Source organism: Musca domestica, unplaced genomic scaffold (genome assembly GCF_030504385.1).
Source record: "Musca domestica strain aabys unplaced genomic scaffold, Musca_domestica.polishedcontigs.V.1.1 32, whole genome shotgun sequence".
Taxonomy (NCBI): Eukaryota; Metazoa; Arthropoda; class Insecta; order Diptera; family Muscidae; genus Musca; species Musca domestica.
Genome location: NW_026712311.1, coordinates 9739252 through 9755030, shown reverse-complemented (window position 1 = coordinate 9755030; position 15779 = coordinate 9739252). Strand labels below are relative to the sequence as shown.

Below are 15779 nucleotides of genomic sequence, written 5' to 3'. Positions count from 1 at the left end.
TTCCCAGCGCACAATTGCCACCAAAATTTCCGGAAACCAATCCGTTGAACTATTGTGTCTGGAGTATTTTGGAAAGCAAGGTTGGGACTAAAAAATACCAAAGTGTCGATCACCTCAAGCAAGCGCTTCGCCGGGAATGGGCCAAAATACCGCAGAACAACATTCAGGCAGCGTGTGACGGTTTCATTGGCCGTTTGATGGTCATAATTCGTGCCAAAGGTAACCAATTCGAAAAAATCTAAACTTATTCTAAAATTTGAAGCTATTTTCGACATTTCATTCAATAAAATTAAAAAAATGTAAAAATTATGGCGTTCTACTTTGTTGTAATTTTTTTATCTCACCCTATATAGTACTTAACACAAAGCCACCTACTGTAAAATTCTATATAGATCCGTAACCTTGAACTAATTAGAAGCAGCATTTTGCCACCTCAAACCGTTCAAATACTCAATATAGATAACAAGATCTAGAATGATAACTTGGAGGATTACAAACGAAATGATAAACTTGATATGACATCAAATATTCGCTGCGAGATTATTTCAAAGAATACCTTCTGATTTTGTGAAGCCAACTCAAAAAGAAGCCAGTCGATTCTATCTTTTTTCTCTCAGAATAAAATAATACAAATTCTCTTCTTTACATTCCCCCTCGCCGTTTTGCCAGTAGTAATCTGGTCTATCAATTCAACGTAATATTGTTAATTCCAACAAAAACAGCAATATACAACACAAAGAGAGAGGAGAGAGAGAGGTGAAGGGAGTTATGATGCAGAAAACTGGGATTGACCTCCCTAATGTATGCTAATTAAAATTAACGTCAAGTTTATTTTATTTCTTTTTTTTTTTTGCACTCCAGTGAGAGATGAAGAATGCAACAAAGGGAAATGAAAATTAAAGGAAAGATGTGTGTGTGTGTGTGAGAGACACAAGCCTAAAAAAGTTTGATTATAATTTTTCTTCAATGTTTTCTTTTTATTTCCTTCTAGCCGATACAAAGTTTGTGTTGATGCCAAGCGCGTGATATTCACGAAAGGATTAAGCTACGACAAAACGAAGCAACCATTGTGTGGGAGTGACAACAGCGGGCGGTAACTACTGTACAACAATTTCTTAGCAACAATGGGGCAAATTGTGTAAACTGCCTTTTTGTCCAAGGCAATATTTAGTACAATATTAGGAGAAATTTTAAAAAGTGTAAGTGTCCCAAATGTAGGCGATTTGGAATTTGAATTTAAAAAAAGTACAAAATTGCCCAAGAATTACAGTAGAATAAATAAAATAGTATCAGTCGGTTTTGCCGTATACCCCCTGCCTTGAGTTATGATTATTTAAATTACTGACCCTTCCGAAGCAGTTGGCCAATATTGAGCAATTTATATCTGACCTAATGCCATGTTTACGTTAGAATTTTTTGTAGGGTTAACCTACTTTGATTGGATTTATTTGAAATAAAAGTAATGGATATGACAATTTAAATCCAAACCCAGTGGGTTAACCCTCATATATATAAACGTACTGTAAGACTGATATAAATATTACAACGTGCCAGATTTGGACTATAACGACTTCCTATTATACAAATTTTTTCTATGTGCAAATGTTTGGATAATGTGGTAAGGCACATACAGGTATGGCAAAATTACAAGAAAATCGAACATTTATATCCAATTTCATGCGAAATCTTAAAATTACATATTCCTATCGGATATAGTAAGTTGTAAAGAATCGCGACTTGTTTCGCAAGTTATGACAGCAGTTATGTATCATCTTCACAACAGATCTTGTGCTAATAAAAATGTCTGCATGTGTGAAATTTGAAGAGAGGTTGATGCTTATTTTGCTTTCTTTGAGCGTTTTGAATTTCAAAATCCTCAACCCTATATGGGGGAAGTACCAGAAGAAATGGTCCGATCTCTACCTTCATTATAACAGATCTTGTGTTGATGGAAAAATTGAGATGTACCAAGTCTGAAAGGAATCGGATGTTAATTTCCCGTTTCATGAGCTTCATGGACACTCAAAAATTTGATCCTTTGGGAGTGGGGGGAGGTACCAGAAGTGGACCGATATATCCCATCTCCACAGCAGATCTTGGGTTGATAAAAATATTATATTTCGGATATTATGATCATTTTGGTTATTCAAAACTATGACCCTTTGTGTGGTAGGAACCAGAAGGAATGGCCCGATCTCTAGAATCTATATAACAGATCTTGTGTTTGTAGAAATATTGAGATGTGCCAAGTCTGAATGAAATCGGTTGTTAATATCGTGTTTTATGAGCTTCATGGATATTCAAAATTTTGACCCCTTGTGCAGGAGGTACCAGAAGGACTGGACAGATATATTCCATCTTCACACTGGATCTAGAGTTAATAAAAATATTGTGATGTATGTAATTTGATGAGAACCGAATGTTTATTACAGATTCTAGGATCGTTTTTGGTTATTCAAAATTTTGACCCCTTGTGCGGGAGGTACCAGAAGGAGTGGACATATATATTTCATCTTCACACCAGACCTGGTATTAATAAAGATATTGTAATGTGCGTAATTTGAAGACAGTCGGACTCTTACATCACATTTTATTAGATTTATAATTAGTCAAAATTTTGACCCTTTGTGGGGGAGGTACTTGATCGAGTGGACCTATATTGTTCATTTTAACGTCTGACATAGCACTGAAGCAAATATTGGGATTTGCACATTTTGATCGGATTATCCTTTCTTTTTGACATGTTGTGTGGGAGGGAGATGGAGTGGACCGATATTGCTCATCTCCGAACTTGGTCTAAGTTTGACAATAATATTACGATGTACCAGGTTTGGATCAAATCGAATAACCCCTTTGAGAGTTATCTAGCGCATCAGCCAGCCAGACATACGGACGGACATCGCTAGATCGACTCCAAATGTCCTGAAACGGATTTGGTGTAAGGAGACCTTGGGTCTAATGTCGATGAGACACGTTTTGGCCGTATCAAATGATATATGCCCTCTCTAGCCGTGTCCTGGGACATACACAGAAAGATATACCGAAACCATATCTGGAGTGCCAACTAACAAAAATTAACTTACAGAAATGTTGCCATTACGGAGATCTTGTTTTTTTTTTTTTAAATCTTAAATTTTGTAATTTCTGAACGCATTTCTATCAAAAATTTCCAAAAATGAAAACTTATTTTGTGGCAAAAACGTCTCAGTTTCTTCAAACCGACTCCAGTTGTTTATTGTATACAAAAAAAAACACCAATTTGACTTCACTGTTCCTCTCTCATTCACACATTCAAATGCGTTTAAAAGAATAATTTTTAATTGTCGGCCCAGTACTGATGTAGGTCTTTGCAAGTGACATCAATTTACAAAGCAACGAACGGAAAAACTCTAAGCCATCCAGAGGAAGTAACAATGAAACTCTATCACTCCTAGTTAAACATTGTTCCGAGTGTGTGTGTGTAAGAGAGAGAGAGAGTTGGGAATAAGGAAACATCACGTGTAGTAAGTTTCCGTAAGGACAAGGACTTCAACAGCTACTAGTCTTCAGTCAAGACAGCCAAATAACTCAAGGAATAGGGAGTAGCAGAAAAAGAGCAGCTGAAAAAGTTTGAGAAATTGTTAAGCGTTTTTGATTGACATAATCCAACATTCAGGGGATTTTCAACTGAACAAAAGTGAACAAGGCAATGGCTGGCTGGCTGACGGGCTGCCTGGAACTTTGACAACGACGGCAACGAATGAAGCATGCCAAAAGTTAATCAAAGCGCATTGGGCGACGCATAATCGACACAAACAAAAACAACTCCAGATAAGATAAATACAACAAGTGAGGTTCTGGGATACAAAAGGGGAGGGAATATACACTTAGTCAACTATTAAACTGTTTGAAACACTAAAACACCAGACTTAATTTACAAAATAACATTTAAAAGACAACAACAAGAAGGACCTCCAAGCAACTGCAGTTGCAACGTCAGATTACCACAACTGTTGTGCCACCAAAAACTCCACTAACATGGCCAACCATAATGGTTTGGCTCAGTTCTGCACTGCACTTTCAACGTTTCGCGTTGTCATTGTCTTCGTCTACTTTGAATAAACCCAAAATAAACGAAGGAAGAAATGAAGGCAAATTTTCATTTCATCAACGAGTAAACAAGTCAAACAAGCAGCGCGGTATTGGCCAGACAACAACCAACAAGTCAAAAACTCTTTACCACCCTCCCTCACTCACTCACCCACCCGCTCGCTCGCTCTCTCGTTTGTCCGCTCACTCCTTCACTTGCAAAGCCAATTGATGACAGTATTGATGGCATCGGTAAATTGTTGTGGCTCCATGGCATCCTACTGCACCACACCGCACACCACATCGCCACCCATTTACACCCACTAAAGTTGGCCTCTGCGCCAAACCGATATCCTGTGCTTTCGTTTCTCTCGACCTCAACCCCAAACCTCAGAGACCGCATAATTATGATGACAAAAGTTACGATAAATTGAAAGACGATGACGGCGAGTGCACACAGCACAACCCACCCATACACACGGGACAACAATGAAGGGACAAGCGGGTATGCCAGCGTAGTAATCAAATTCTTTGGAGAGGGAGTCGACGCAGCCTTGTCACTCCAAATGCCGGGAGTTTGGTTAAAGTTATGATGAAAATATTTATATTGTGATTTGCTGATGGCCACCACTGGGAATCGAAGGGATCCTTCGAATAGTTTGCAATGAATGGTGAAGGCGTTGGCTGCTGTGGTGTCTGTGGTCATGCGACACAAGGAATTAATAAAAATCAATGAAGGTTTAACAATGAAAATATTGAAGCATTGACAATGAATTAACTGCAGAAAAGGACCTGGGAAAGGACAATTGGAAAAGTTGGTATGGTGTTCGAGTGATTAGAGAGATATGGATATTGTCAGAGAGAAACATCAAATGATAATAAAGAAAACAAGGATCTATCCCAAAACTCTATCTTACTTGACTTGAGAAGAATTACCGATTGGGAACTATCGATTCAAAGTAGTTGCCGTTCAGTTTCAGTCAATCTAGGATGATTACTGGCAGACCCAGATATACAATTTGATAGTTACAGTTTAGATTTCCCAAAACAACAAAATAGTACAATTTAAAGCAAAAACTTTGGAGCCGTGGAAAAGTGAATGCGAAAAAAATACTGGACAATAAAAACTACCAATTTCGTCACCAAAGCGCCTGTAATAATACTATGTTAGTAGATAAATTGTTAAGTAATTATGTGGAATCCCGATTAATCCTGGATCCATTTTCTAATACTTGGGACTGGTATGTAGAAAGTTTCAGTTGAAGATCTTGGTCATCAATAAATTTTTGAAGAGGAAACAAGGCATAAAGTTCCAAGACAATTTTTTTAGGGTCCATTAAATATATAACCTTAACTACACACAAAAACGTCCCCAATATTTCGCGCTATACTTCGTAAGATTTATTACAGAGATTTGAGATTATATGGAGACCTTCAATTCTATTATTTATATAAAACTTATATTTAGGTCGAAAATGGGTAACATCAGCCGAAATAGTAAAAATTAAAATAATAATAACCCGTAAGGAAAGGTCAAAAGTCGGGCGGTGCCGACTATAAAACATGCGAATTAAGTAGAGCTCTGTAACAAAAAATTTTTTTTATTAATTTATGTGGAGTAGATCATACCAACTATGAACCAAATAGCATTGCTGTATTGCTGTGCTGGTCAATAAGGTTGACTAATGACCGGGCCTAGTTTCACCAAATGGTAGATTTTGTTGAATATGAAAAAATCTATTCAATTTGGGCGGATATTATATATATGGTGAGTAATTACCGTAAAATCGGATGAAGATTTATATCGAAGCTATATAAAAATCAGAACGGATCTCGATAAAATTTGGCAGAGGTATTTTCGAGTAGTATCTGATGTCCGGTATAAAATATCATTGTTGTGGAGTGCATATTACGCATGTGAGGGACATTAACACTAAATCGGATGAAACTTATATATGGGAGCTATTTCTATATCTGTACGGTTTTCTACAAAAATTTACTTTTAGGCTGAATTCTGTCGGAAGTGCCAAAATTAAGTCCATTTGGGCTATATCGAAATCTTAACCAATCTTGACAAAATTTTAAACACTTATTTCTGAGCTGAGATTATTGTTGTGGAGTGCATATTATGCATGTGAGGGACTTAAAACCGTAAATCGGATGAAACGTACATATATATGAGAGCTATAGCTATATCCGAAACGATTCTCTACAAATTTGATGTACTTGGTTCTAAACTGAATTCGGTCGGATGTGCAAGGTAATTTGGACAGATATTGGCCATTTGGTGAAAATTAACCAGAAATCGGTTGAAGGTATATATGGGGGCTATATCTAAATTTGAACCGATTCACACCAATTTCAATAGGATTGCCTTGGGCCAAAAAAAATATTGTTTGGAAAATTTCTTCTTAATCGGATAATAAATGCGACCTGAATTTTGTTCACAAAAATACATGGACAGACGGACTGACATGCATAAATCGACTCAGTGAAGAGATTCTATGAAGATCCCCAAAAGTAAATATGGGTCGATCTCGGTTCCTTCTCTTCTTCGATATTCGTCAGTTTTTACTTGGTAAACGTAAGTTTGAAGTAGCATAGTTATTTCTGTCAACACCAGATATAGGGCATATTTGGACCACTTCGTCTAGTAACTCCCACTCAAAAATTCAAAATATTCCAAAAAAATATATAATTATCAAAAAAAAAATCGTAAAGGGTGTCAGATTTAATTGAAACTTCACACTTCATAATAGTTAGACCATACTTAAGACAAATGCATTACCATTGGTACCTTCCCCAAAAAAGTTCCTAATATTCGAAAATAAGAAAAGTATTCGTTTTTTAAAAATAGTAAAATTATCCGATATTCTCCAAACTTCGCACATTTGTCTGCAAAATGATAGCTACTTTTTGTTAAAATGCTTCAACCCGATAATTTTAATATCTTTATCTTTCTTTTCTTCCCTGTGAGTTTTTCTTCCACGTAATTCAAAAATGATTGACAACCCCTTTGCAATTATACCTGAAGTGCCTGTGTGGTCTGCGAAAAGTATTTTTTGGACATACAAGCAAGGTCATGCATACAAGTTCATTCAACTTTGAAAAAGTACTTACATTACAATTGGTGTATTCTCCTTCTTTGACATGATGACTTATTTTATGTTCAAAAATTTCAGGACAATATCAAATTTCGTTAAATTCCACGATAACACTAAATTAATTACGAATAATCTCTCGATTTACGAACTTTCACTTAAGACAAAAACAAAACGCATCAATTAACAGCACATGTGGAGAACAAAAAGCAAAAGAATTTTAGCACACGACACCAACAAGAAGTTCACCACAATTTTCTTGGTAACGCGCGTATCTCTCACAAAAAGTCACGAGTAAACAAAGATCAACAAATGCTCAAATTTCTGAGAGGGCTGGGTGATTTTCTTGACATTAGAATTACTTTCTTTTTTTGTTCTGTTGCTTTTTTTGATATTTAATATGTTCTCCTTTCACCACGAGAATCACAATTTGACTGACTTGGAAAAAAACAGCGTATGAACTGGAGGGAGACTGCAGTTGAGAGCAGTGCTACGATAACAGATTCCGTTTGAATGACTTTCGAAGACTGAGGATTTCTTTCATGTGTTGACAAGTTCTCCAGAGTTTCCGAGTTGTCTGCCTTTCATAAAGGTCTATGAAAAAAAACACAGTCCAACAATAAAATCACAATAACAACAATAATTATAACGAAGAGGAATTAGTCAAAGATAAGAATAAAGAACCAACTAAACGGTCTGGCCTGGCTGCTGAGAGATAGTGATTACAACGGCAGCATCGTAAATCAACGAAGTTGTTTGTTTATCCACACGTCCGAATAACAAGAAGTATCATGTAAAGAGAGACAGAGAGAGAGTGTGTAATTGTGGTGAGAGGTGCAAAGCTAATACAAGTGATTTGTCTCATCAGCACCCTGAACGGGACGAAAGTAATCAGAAGAAAAACAAACAAATCAAAATATAAAATTATACATACAATAACAAAAAACAAAGCAATGAAACGGAGGTTAAATGAGAAAAAAAACATGCAGTGACATGGAAAGATGTAAGGAATGGAGGTGCCCAATCACTTGAAATGTATGATATCATCCGAGCAGCATTTTTCCTATCTTATCTCCAAAAGCCTAAGTAAGATCTTACATACATATTTATTTTAAATTATGCATTTTTAATTTCATTTACACATATCTACATATTCTGAATCCAGACAACAAAAGAATGTTGTAATAGAATTAGACCTTTGGATAAAAGAGAGAAGAGTAAGAGACTGTGTACACTTTTAAATAGAAGAACACCTTTTTCAATCAAACTTTTTCATTCAAGAAATTTGTTTATCTTCTTGTTTTAATACAAGCCAAAAAGCAAAATCATTAACTATGATATATAAATATTAAATATAAATATATTCAATGTTGTCCAATCAATAAATTAAAGTGAGTGGTAGTTTGCCAAATAGAGTATAAAAAATTCACAAAAATAGAATATTAAAACAAAAACACTTTAATATATGAAATGCTGAACACAGATCTATGACCTCAAAATCCAAAATCAATTGCAAAAAGTCAATTTTGCAATTTTTACCATAGGTTAAATTGGACTTCAACTTATAGACTTTTCAAAACCATAAGTCGAACATTCGAAACTCGACCTACGTATACCAAACCGAACCGGATTTTATACTTATGTTTGACCCCACAAAGTACAGGGTGAGATAAAAAATACAACAAAGTAAAACGCCATAGTTTTTACATTTTTTTAATGTTGTTGAAAAAAATCAAAAAATATCGGAAATATCATAAAATATTAGAATAAGTTTAGATTTGTTCGAATTGGTCACCTTTGTCACGAATTATGGCCTTCAAACGGCAAATGAAACCGTCAAACGCCACACGAATGTTGCTCTGCACAATAGTCCAACGGATTTCTATCCGGAGATTTTGGTGGCCATTGTGCGCTGGAAATGAAGCGAGGAATCTCATTTTATAACCATTCTTGGGTGGCTCGTGCTGAGTGCGATGGTGCTGAGTCCTGTTGGAATGTCCAAGGTCTGCGGCCAAAATGTTTGCGTGCCCAAGGCTTTAATACACCCTTTAGAATATTTTCGCGATAATATTCGGCGTTTATTCTGATGCCGCGGTCGATTAATACGAGTGGAGAGCGACATTCGGCTGTTATGGCGGCCCACACCATCACCATGGCCAGCGCTTGAGTTCTGGTGGCCAACCGAAGGTGCACATTTTCAGCTGACCTCTTTGGCAAATAAACACGATCATTTTGTTTACCAACTGCTGGAAAACTAATATTTTCTCATCGGAGAAAATCAAATTCTCCAGTTCAACACTTTCGGCCAAGCGAAGCAAATCTTTAGCTCTTTTGAGTCTATTTTTTTTCAGTTGTGGTGTAAGTTCTTGCAGTATTTGAAATTTCAATGGCTCTACCCCGAGCTCATTTTTCAATATTTGCGAATGGAATATTGCGATATGTGCAACTCATGAGCCATTTTTCGGCCACTCCATCAAGTCGCTTCTTTACTTTTAGAACCATTTCTGCTGATGTTGCTGTTTTCTTCCGTCCACTTCCTTGACGTCGGGATACGCTACCAGTATCACGGTAACGGGCGATTGTACGAGACAAAAAAGATTTATTCACATTTAAATGCTGGAGTGCTCTAATGATAACCGCTTGTGGTTTTCCAGCCAAATATAAATAAATCTCCCTATCGCGCTTGAATTCCATCACGAATAATTTTTTTCTGGAAAATTCCCACCAAAACGCTTTTTAACAGCTATCGGACGAGTGGCTATGAAAAGACATAAGTCGGAAGTTGGTTGCAGTTTTTTCATCTCACCCTCTTTTCTCTTTTCAGTATTTTTAATTGTTATCTCAAATTTTTCCCCAACTTAGATATATCATTTTAATAAATTTTAGTTGTAGAATATTTGATTTCCTTTTAGATTTCAACAAATTTCCAACCAAAATAACGTGATTTTCTATACCAAGTTGTAAAGGTATAAAAATCTTCGTGTTTAGTTCCAAAAATATATTTAATTAAAACACTGCATCAATTTCAAATATTGTTTTAATTAACAAAGGTCTGGACGATATTAACGTCTCGACTTTCCTTTCAAATTGTCCTTTATAGGTATAAGTGGTGCTTATTTATTATTTTCTTTATGTTTATTTTTGTACGCACATAAACAATATTTGCTGAATATTCTCTTTTTATTGTTTATATAGTCCTTTAATTAGTATCTTATATTTTCACATATTTATTCTCAATCTGCACTGAAGAGACAAACTGTCTTCGAGTATCATGAAAATCCACAATTTTTTTACCTGGAATACATTTTAGTATATTTTTATTTCTGATCGTCGTATGGAACTAATGCAAAACTTATTTAAATGAAGATTGAAATAATGTATCTTGTCTTCCGGCAAACGTATTAAACTCAATTAGCCCACGTTCTTAGGTATATATATAAGAAAAAGGAATTCCTACACATCACAATATCATCAAAATAATAGCGAACGACACCAATGTCAGTAAACAATCGTTAAAACTCTGTTTTTTGTCAACTTTTATCTGTTTGGTTTCAGATAAAACGCAGCACCACGTTTTTCCAATTTAAAGTGAAGAAATGAATATTGTATTTTATAACAAGTTATCAAATATGTCATACTATGTGTATGTACATACGTCATCTGCCAAAGATGAAATGAGATAAGATGGGATTACAAATAATAAAGATATTGTAATTAACATGCATATTTCTGTTAAGGAACCGGAAACGCATTTATTATAGTGGAGTAGATATGTTTCGCTTCCTTTTGTCAAGCATTTATTTTAGGTTTATGTTAATAATTCGAAATCACAGTTTTGAACACCAAAACCTTTCTTTATGCCGTTTGAAAGTGTGTCTAGTACCTTCAAAGGGTCAAAGTTTTAAAAAACCAAAACGATTATAAAATCCAAAATAAGCTTCCATTTCCTTAGATATTTCACACATCCCATTATTTCTACTAACATAATATCTGCTGTTCTGTCAAACATTTATTTTAATTAATAATTGGAACTCACAGTTGTGAAAACAAAAACATTTCTTCATGCACTATGAACATGTAACTAGGACTTCAAAATAAACAAAGGCCCGGCGATATACGGCAGCTATTCCAAAACCTGGAACTGAACAAGGGAATTCTTTCGAAAAAGCCTTCTGCCTATTAAAATTTCAAAACGTCAAATTACAGCTACTTTCTACGGAAAATACCGTTTAGTATTGGGAACAACCAAAATTGGCCGAAACACCCTTATGGAGTTATGCCACTCTTTCAGTAAATGAGCAATATATAATTTAAAGGTCCTCCATTTTAAGGCCGATTGCGCTTCTTGTTAGAGTCATATGTAAAGAGATATTTTTCATAATTTTTATTATTATTATTTATTATTATTTTAGAACAGTGTGGCTTGTTTGTTCGGGATACCGTAGTATTTTGGTGTTGCAAAATGGTCTGGCTTTATCCCTTTATTGTTGTTTTTATAAAAACAACGTTTGTTTATTAGTGGAGAACAATGGTAATGTTTACCAGGGGTAAGGCAGGGAATACCTAGGTTTCGGAAAGAGCCACCAATCCTCATCAGTTCCCTTGTTTTTGTCTGGGATATTCTCTCCAGAAGTTATTTTAAAAATAACTTATATGACAAAAAACATTTTTTACCCAAGTGACGAGATCGTAAGCTCAATAGAAGAGGAACCAAAGAATTAAATAAAACTAAAATTCTCTTGGAAAGTCTTCTAAATCTTACAACCGCACTTATAAACATTTACAACTTTCTCCACTTGTTATGCTTTCGTTTAGCCTGAACGAAGTAGCATAACCATGTAAGTTGGTTTTGTCTGTTACAACAAAAACCCCTTCGTCGACCGTGCCTTGTTTGTTCGGGATACCGTAGTATTTTGTTGTTGCAAAATGGTCTGGCTTTATCCCTTTATTGTTGTTTTTATAAAAACAACGTTTGTTTATTAGTGGAGAACGATGGTAACAATAAAGGGATAAAGCCAGACCATTTTACAACAACAAAATATTATTATTTTATTTATTTTTATTAAGTAGTAGCTAAGTTCGGCCGGGCAGAACTTTTTATACCCTCCACCGTTCGGAAGGAACATGAAAAATTTTAACACAAACTCCGTCGAAAAATACCGCTTAAATTAACACTTATTTGGTGGCTATACGAAGACGTGGTGCTGGATAAGTAATTTTTTGTCAAAGGCTGTAGTAACTATTCCGAACTTCAAATACGAAATGCGAAACAATTCCGCTGTATAATGTCGGTAATATTATCACAATACCGAATAAAGGGAGGTACCGTTTAATGGGGGCTACACTAAGACATGGACCTGCATTGACAATTATCCGTCATAGGTTGTAGTACCCATTACGAATACGAAATTTGACGTGAATTTGGTGAATAATGCGCGAATTATTTTGGAAATAACGAATAAACGTAGGCCTTAATAGACAATTCCCTTCCAGGGGATAAAGTACTTGGAGGGAACTCCGAGTACTCAGACTATTAAATTAAAAAATGTGGCCAAATTCACCAAAATACCCAATATCGGGAGTTAAGTTTTATGGAGGATAAACAATATCGTGGACCTATAGAGACAATTCTCTTTCAGGGGGTAAAGTACTCACAGAGAAGTCCTTCTGTAGAATTTCAGATGATTCCATTTTAAAATGTGGCTAAAATCATCAAAATACCGAATATCGGGAGGTACATTTATATTGGAGATATACGATATCGAAGACCTATATAGACAATTCATTTTCAGGGAGTAAAGTAGTCACGAAGAACTACTTGTGTAGAAAATCAGATAATTCCATTGAAATATGTGGTTAAAATCATTATTATTGTAAGCCCCGATATCGTTGACTGAAATGGCCCATCTTGACCTGCCAGCAGGCAAAAGACAGGTCGGTGCAAAATTTTAGCTCCCTACCTTTATTCGTTTGGTGATTACAACAGACGAATGGAGGGACAGGCTACATCATCTAAAATATAAACACTTTGTTGGGTCTAAAATTATTATTTCAATGAGTTACAAACGGAATGGCGAACTTAATATACCCTCCATGCTATGTATGGTGAAGGGTCGATTAATAGGAGAAAACCAGCCTAATATAAGGAAACCACACTATCAGGCTTGAATTCCATCACAAATAACTTTTTTTCCTGGAAAATTCACACCAAAATGTTTTTGTACGCTTGTAAACAATATAATGAGCTGTCACTGGGATTCTTTTAACAGCTGTCGGACGAGTGGCTTAGAAATGGCAGCAGTCTGAAGTTGATTGCAATTTTTTCATCTCACCCTGTATTTCTTTGTATCCAGCAACCTATTTTTGTTCCTACACCGCGACATCTACACACAGCTTCAATTGTTATAATTTCCACTATGGAATTCACGATACATAGTTGCCAACTATCTCATCATCTTATTCGAGTTCCATAATTTACTAACAATCTTATCTTTTAGCTTTAACTAAACTAAATTATATGTTTTAAGTAATAAAATATTTCACCTTGTGGGCGTTAATGGCATCGCTAAAGCTTTTAGCCCTGGTAAAAAGTAGAAAATACTTTTAAAAGTTTACTTCTTAAAAGTGAACCTTGTTAAATTCTATTTAGCAAAAATGTTAGCTTTTGTAAAAAAGCTCGCAATGTCAAGCCAAAAACCTTTATTTTTGAATACATCATCTGTGGTGCGATTCTCTAACTATTTTATGACATAGCATACTTTTAGGCTCTCTCCAAATGTTTTAAACTAGAAAGAAACGTTATATATTATAACATAAATACAAACATTTGCAGTAAAAGGATACTATTTAGTATTTTTATATAGTATGGCGTTTCCATTAAAATGAACAATTGTTAAGTACGCCTTAAAGCAGAGCTGTTCTTTTAAATCATCAAGAAATGAGTGCTAAAATATTATTTCTACTGTTTTTGTATCAATAGGCTGTATAAATGATCTTGGACCAAATTCATGATAGAAAAACAATTGAAATGAATCGTTAAAGATAAAGAAAAATAAAATGTTTGTTTTGTCTTAGATTACCTCCCACAGTGACACAAGTGGATGCTCGGTTACACCAAAGCCTTAAAGTATGGTATAAAAACGTAAAAATTAAATGTGAAATTGATTTTACATATGACTTTAACAAGATATGTAAACTGGACCTGATGGAAGTTTGAAATTATGAAACTTTGCTTTACCACAGTTGCGCATCCAAAGCTGATTACTTTGTTACGTTAAACTCTTTTTAAAAAATGCCCTGTAAAATTACAAAATATTGTCATTTTAAATAATTCCATTAACGTACTTTACTATTTGGAAATTTTTAAGCTTCACTACATAACTGAAGCTGCAAAAGAAAAGTTTAACTTAACGTTGGTATAACATTAAAGCTATTGTTGTTCAGAACAATGTAAGTGAAATAAAGCTTCTGTTAAAATCATTGCGGCAATTACATACAGTTTGCCATTTAAATGATTGCAAACGAAACACGTTGTAAGTCTTACGACGGCCATTTTTTATTTGTTGAAAATTGAATTTAATATTACTCTGTTCCAGAACTGCAACAATGTAAAACTTTTTTACTGAGATAACAGATTTTTCTGATATAAAAAAAATTCAAAACTAGTAAATTTTTATAGGTTCTACAACAGAGCATATTTAAACATATTTGTATGATAAATAATAAACAAATTAATATATTAGATTTAATGTCATCAAAAATTAATTGTATATACTTTATTACATTTATACTTAGCAGTTTCATGACATACCTTTAGAATCTTCCTACAATTTTTAAACTACAAAGCAAAGCTTTAGAGTTTAGTATAAATTTATATGTTTATAGTAAGAATATTGTATAAATAAATCATACGTGTAGTATGTGATTTAATTTTAAATATTTTTATTAATTAGCTAAGGATATTACAAAATTCAACCAACCGGTATTAGGAAGGGTAAGTGCTGGGTATTAAAAAACATCAAATATGAGGTTCTCCTTTTCCTGTTATTCCCCGTAGAATTAAACAAGTACCAAAACATTACATGGTACCAAAAAAAATTGGACAAGTAGTTTTAACTGAATCATAGCCATACACACACACACATTGTAACGCTCTTTCACGTTCGCATGTAAACAAATTGTAAGTGAGAGTATTTCCTCACTCTCACTGACAGTTTTCTCTGCGTGCTTGTGTGTCGGTGAGGATGTAGCCACTTAATTAGAAATTTCATATGACACAAATTTTTGGCCTAACTACAAATCACCAAAAAAAAAAAAAAAACAAGCAGAAACAAGTGGCGATGAAAGAGAAACAGAAAAGAATGCGAATGCAAAGAGGAAACAGAATTTATGGAAACACACTCCGACACACACACATGTATATATATATGCGTGTAAATGCACACACGTTTACAAACGCTATCCACCACCAACAACCCTATTTTTTGATTGGAACAGTTGTAGTAATGTACTAAAAATTTCTCTGAGAAAATGAAATGAAAAGAGAAGCAGATAAAAGAAAACAAAACATGTGCCAAGTTTGACATTTACATTGCATACCATTGGGCGCTT

General features: G+C 34.7%; 1 protein-coding gene across 2 annotated transcripts in view; it reads right to left on the bottom strand.

Moving 5' to 3' along the window:
* The window catches only part of LOC101897634 (proton-coupled zinc antiporter SLC30A2), a 114963-nt gene extending 104358 nt beyond the window's left edge, over positions 1–10605 (bottom strand). Inside the window, exon 1 of one of the 2 annotated variants that reach the window (XM_020036720.2) lies at positions 10464–10605. In XM_020036720.2, coding sequence (XP_019892279.2) covers positions 10464–10474 — 11 coding nt within the window. In that variant the 5' untranslated portion in view covers positions 10475–10605. Of the gene's footprint in view, positions 1–7188; positions 7716–10463 lie in introns of those variants that run through there. The other variant, XM_011294198.3, reaches the window with a different exon arrangement.
* Between the last annotated feature and the right edge of the window lie 5174 nt (positions 10606–15779).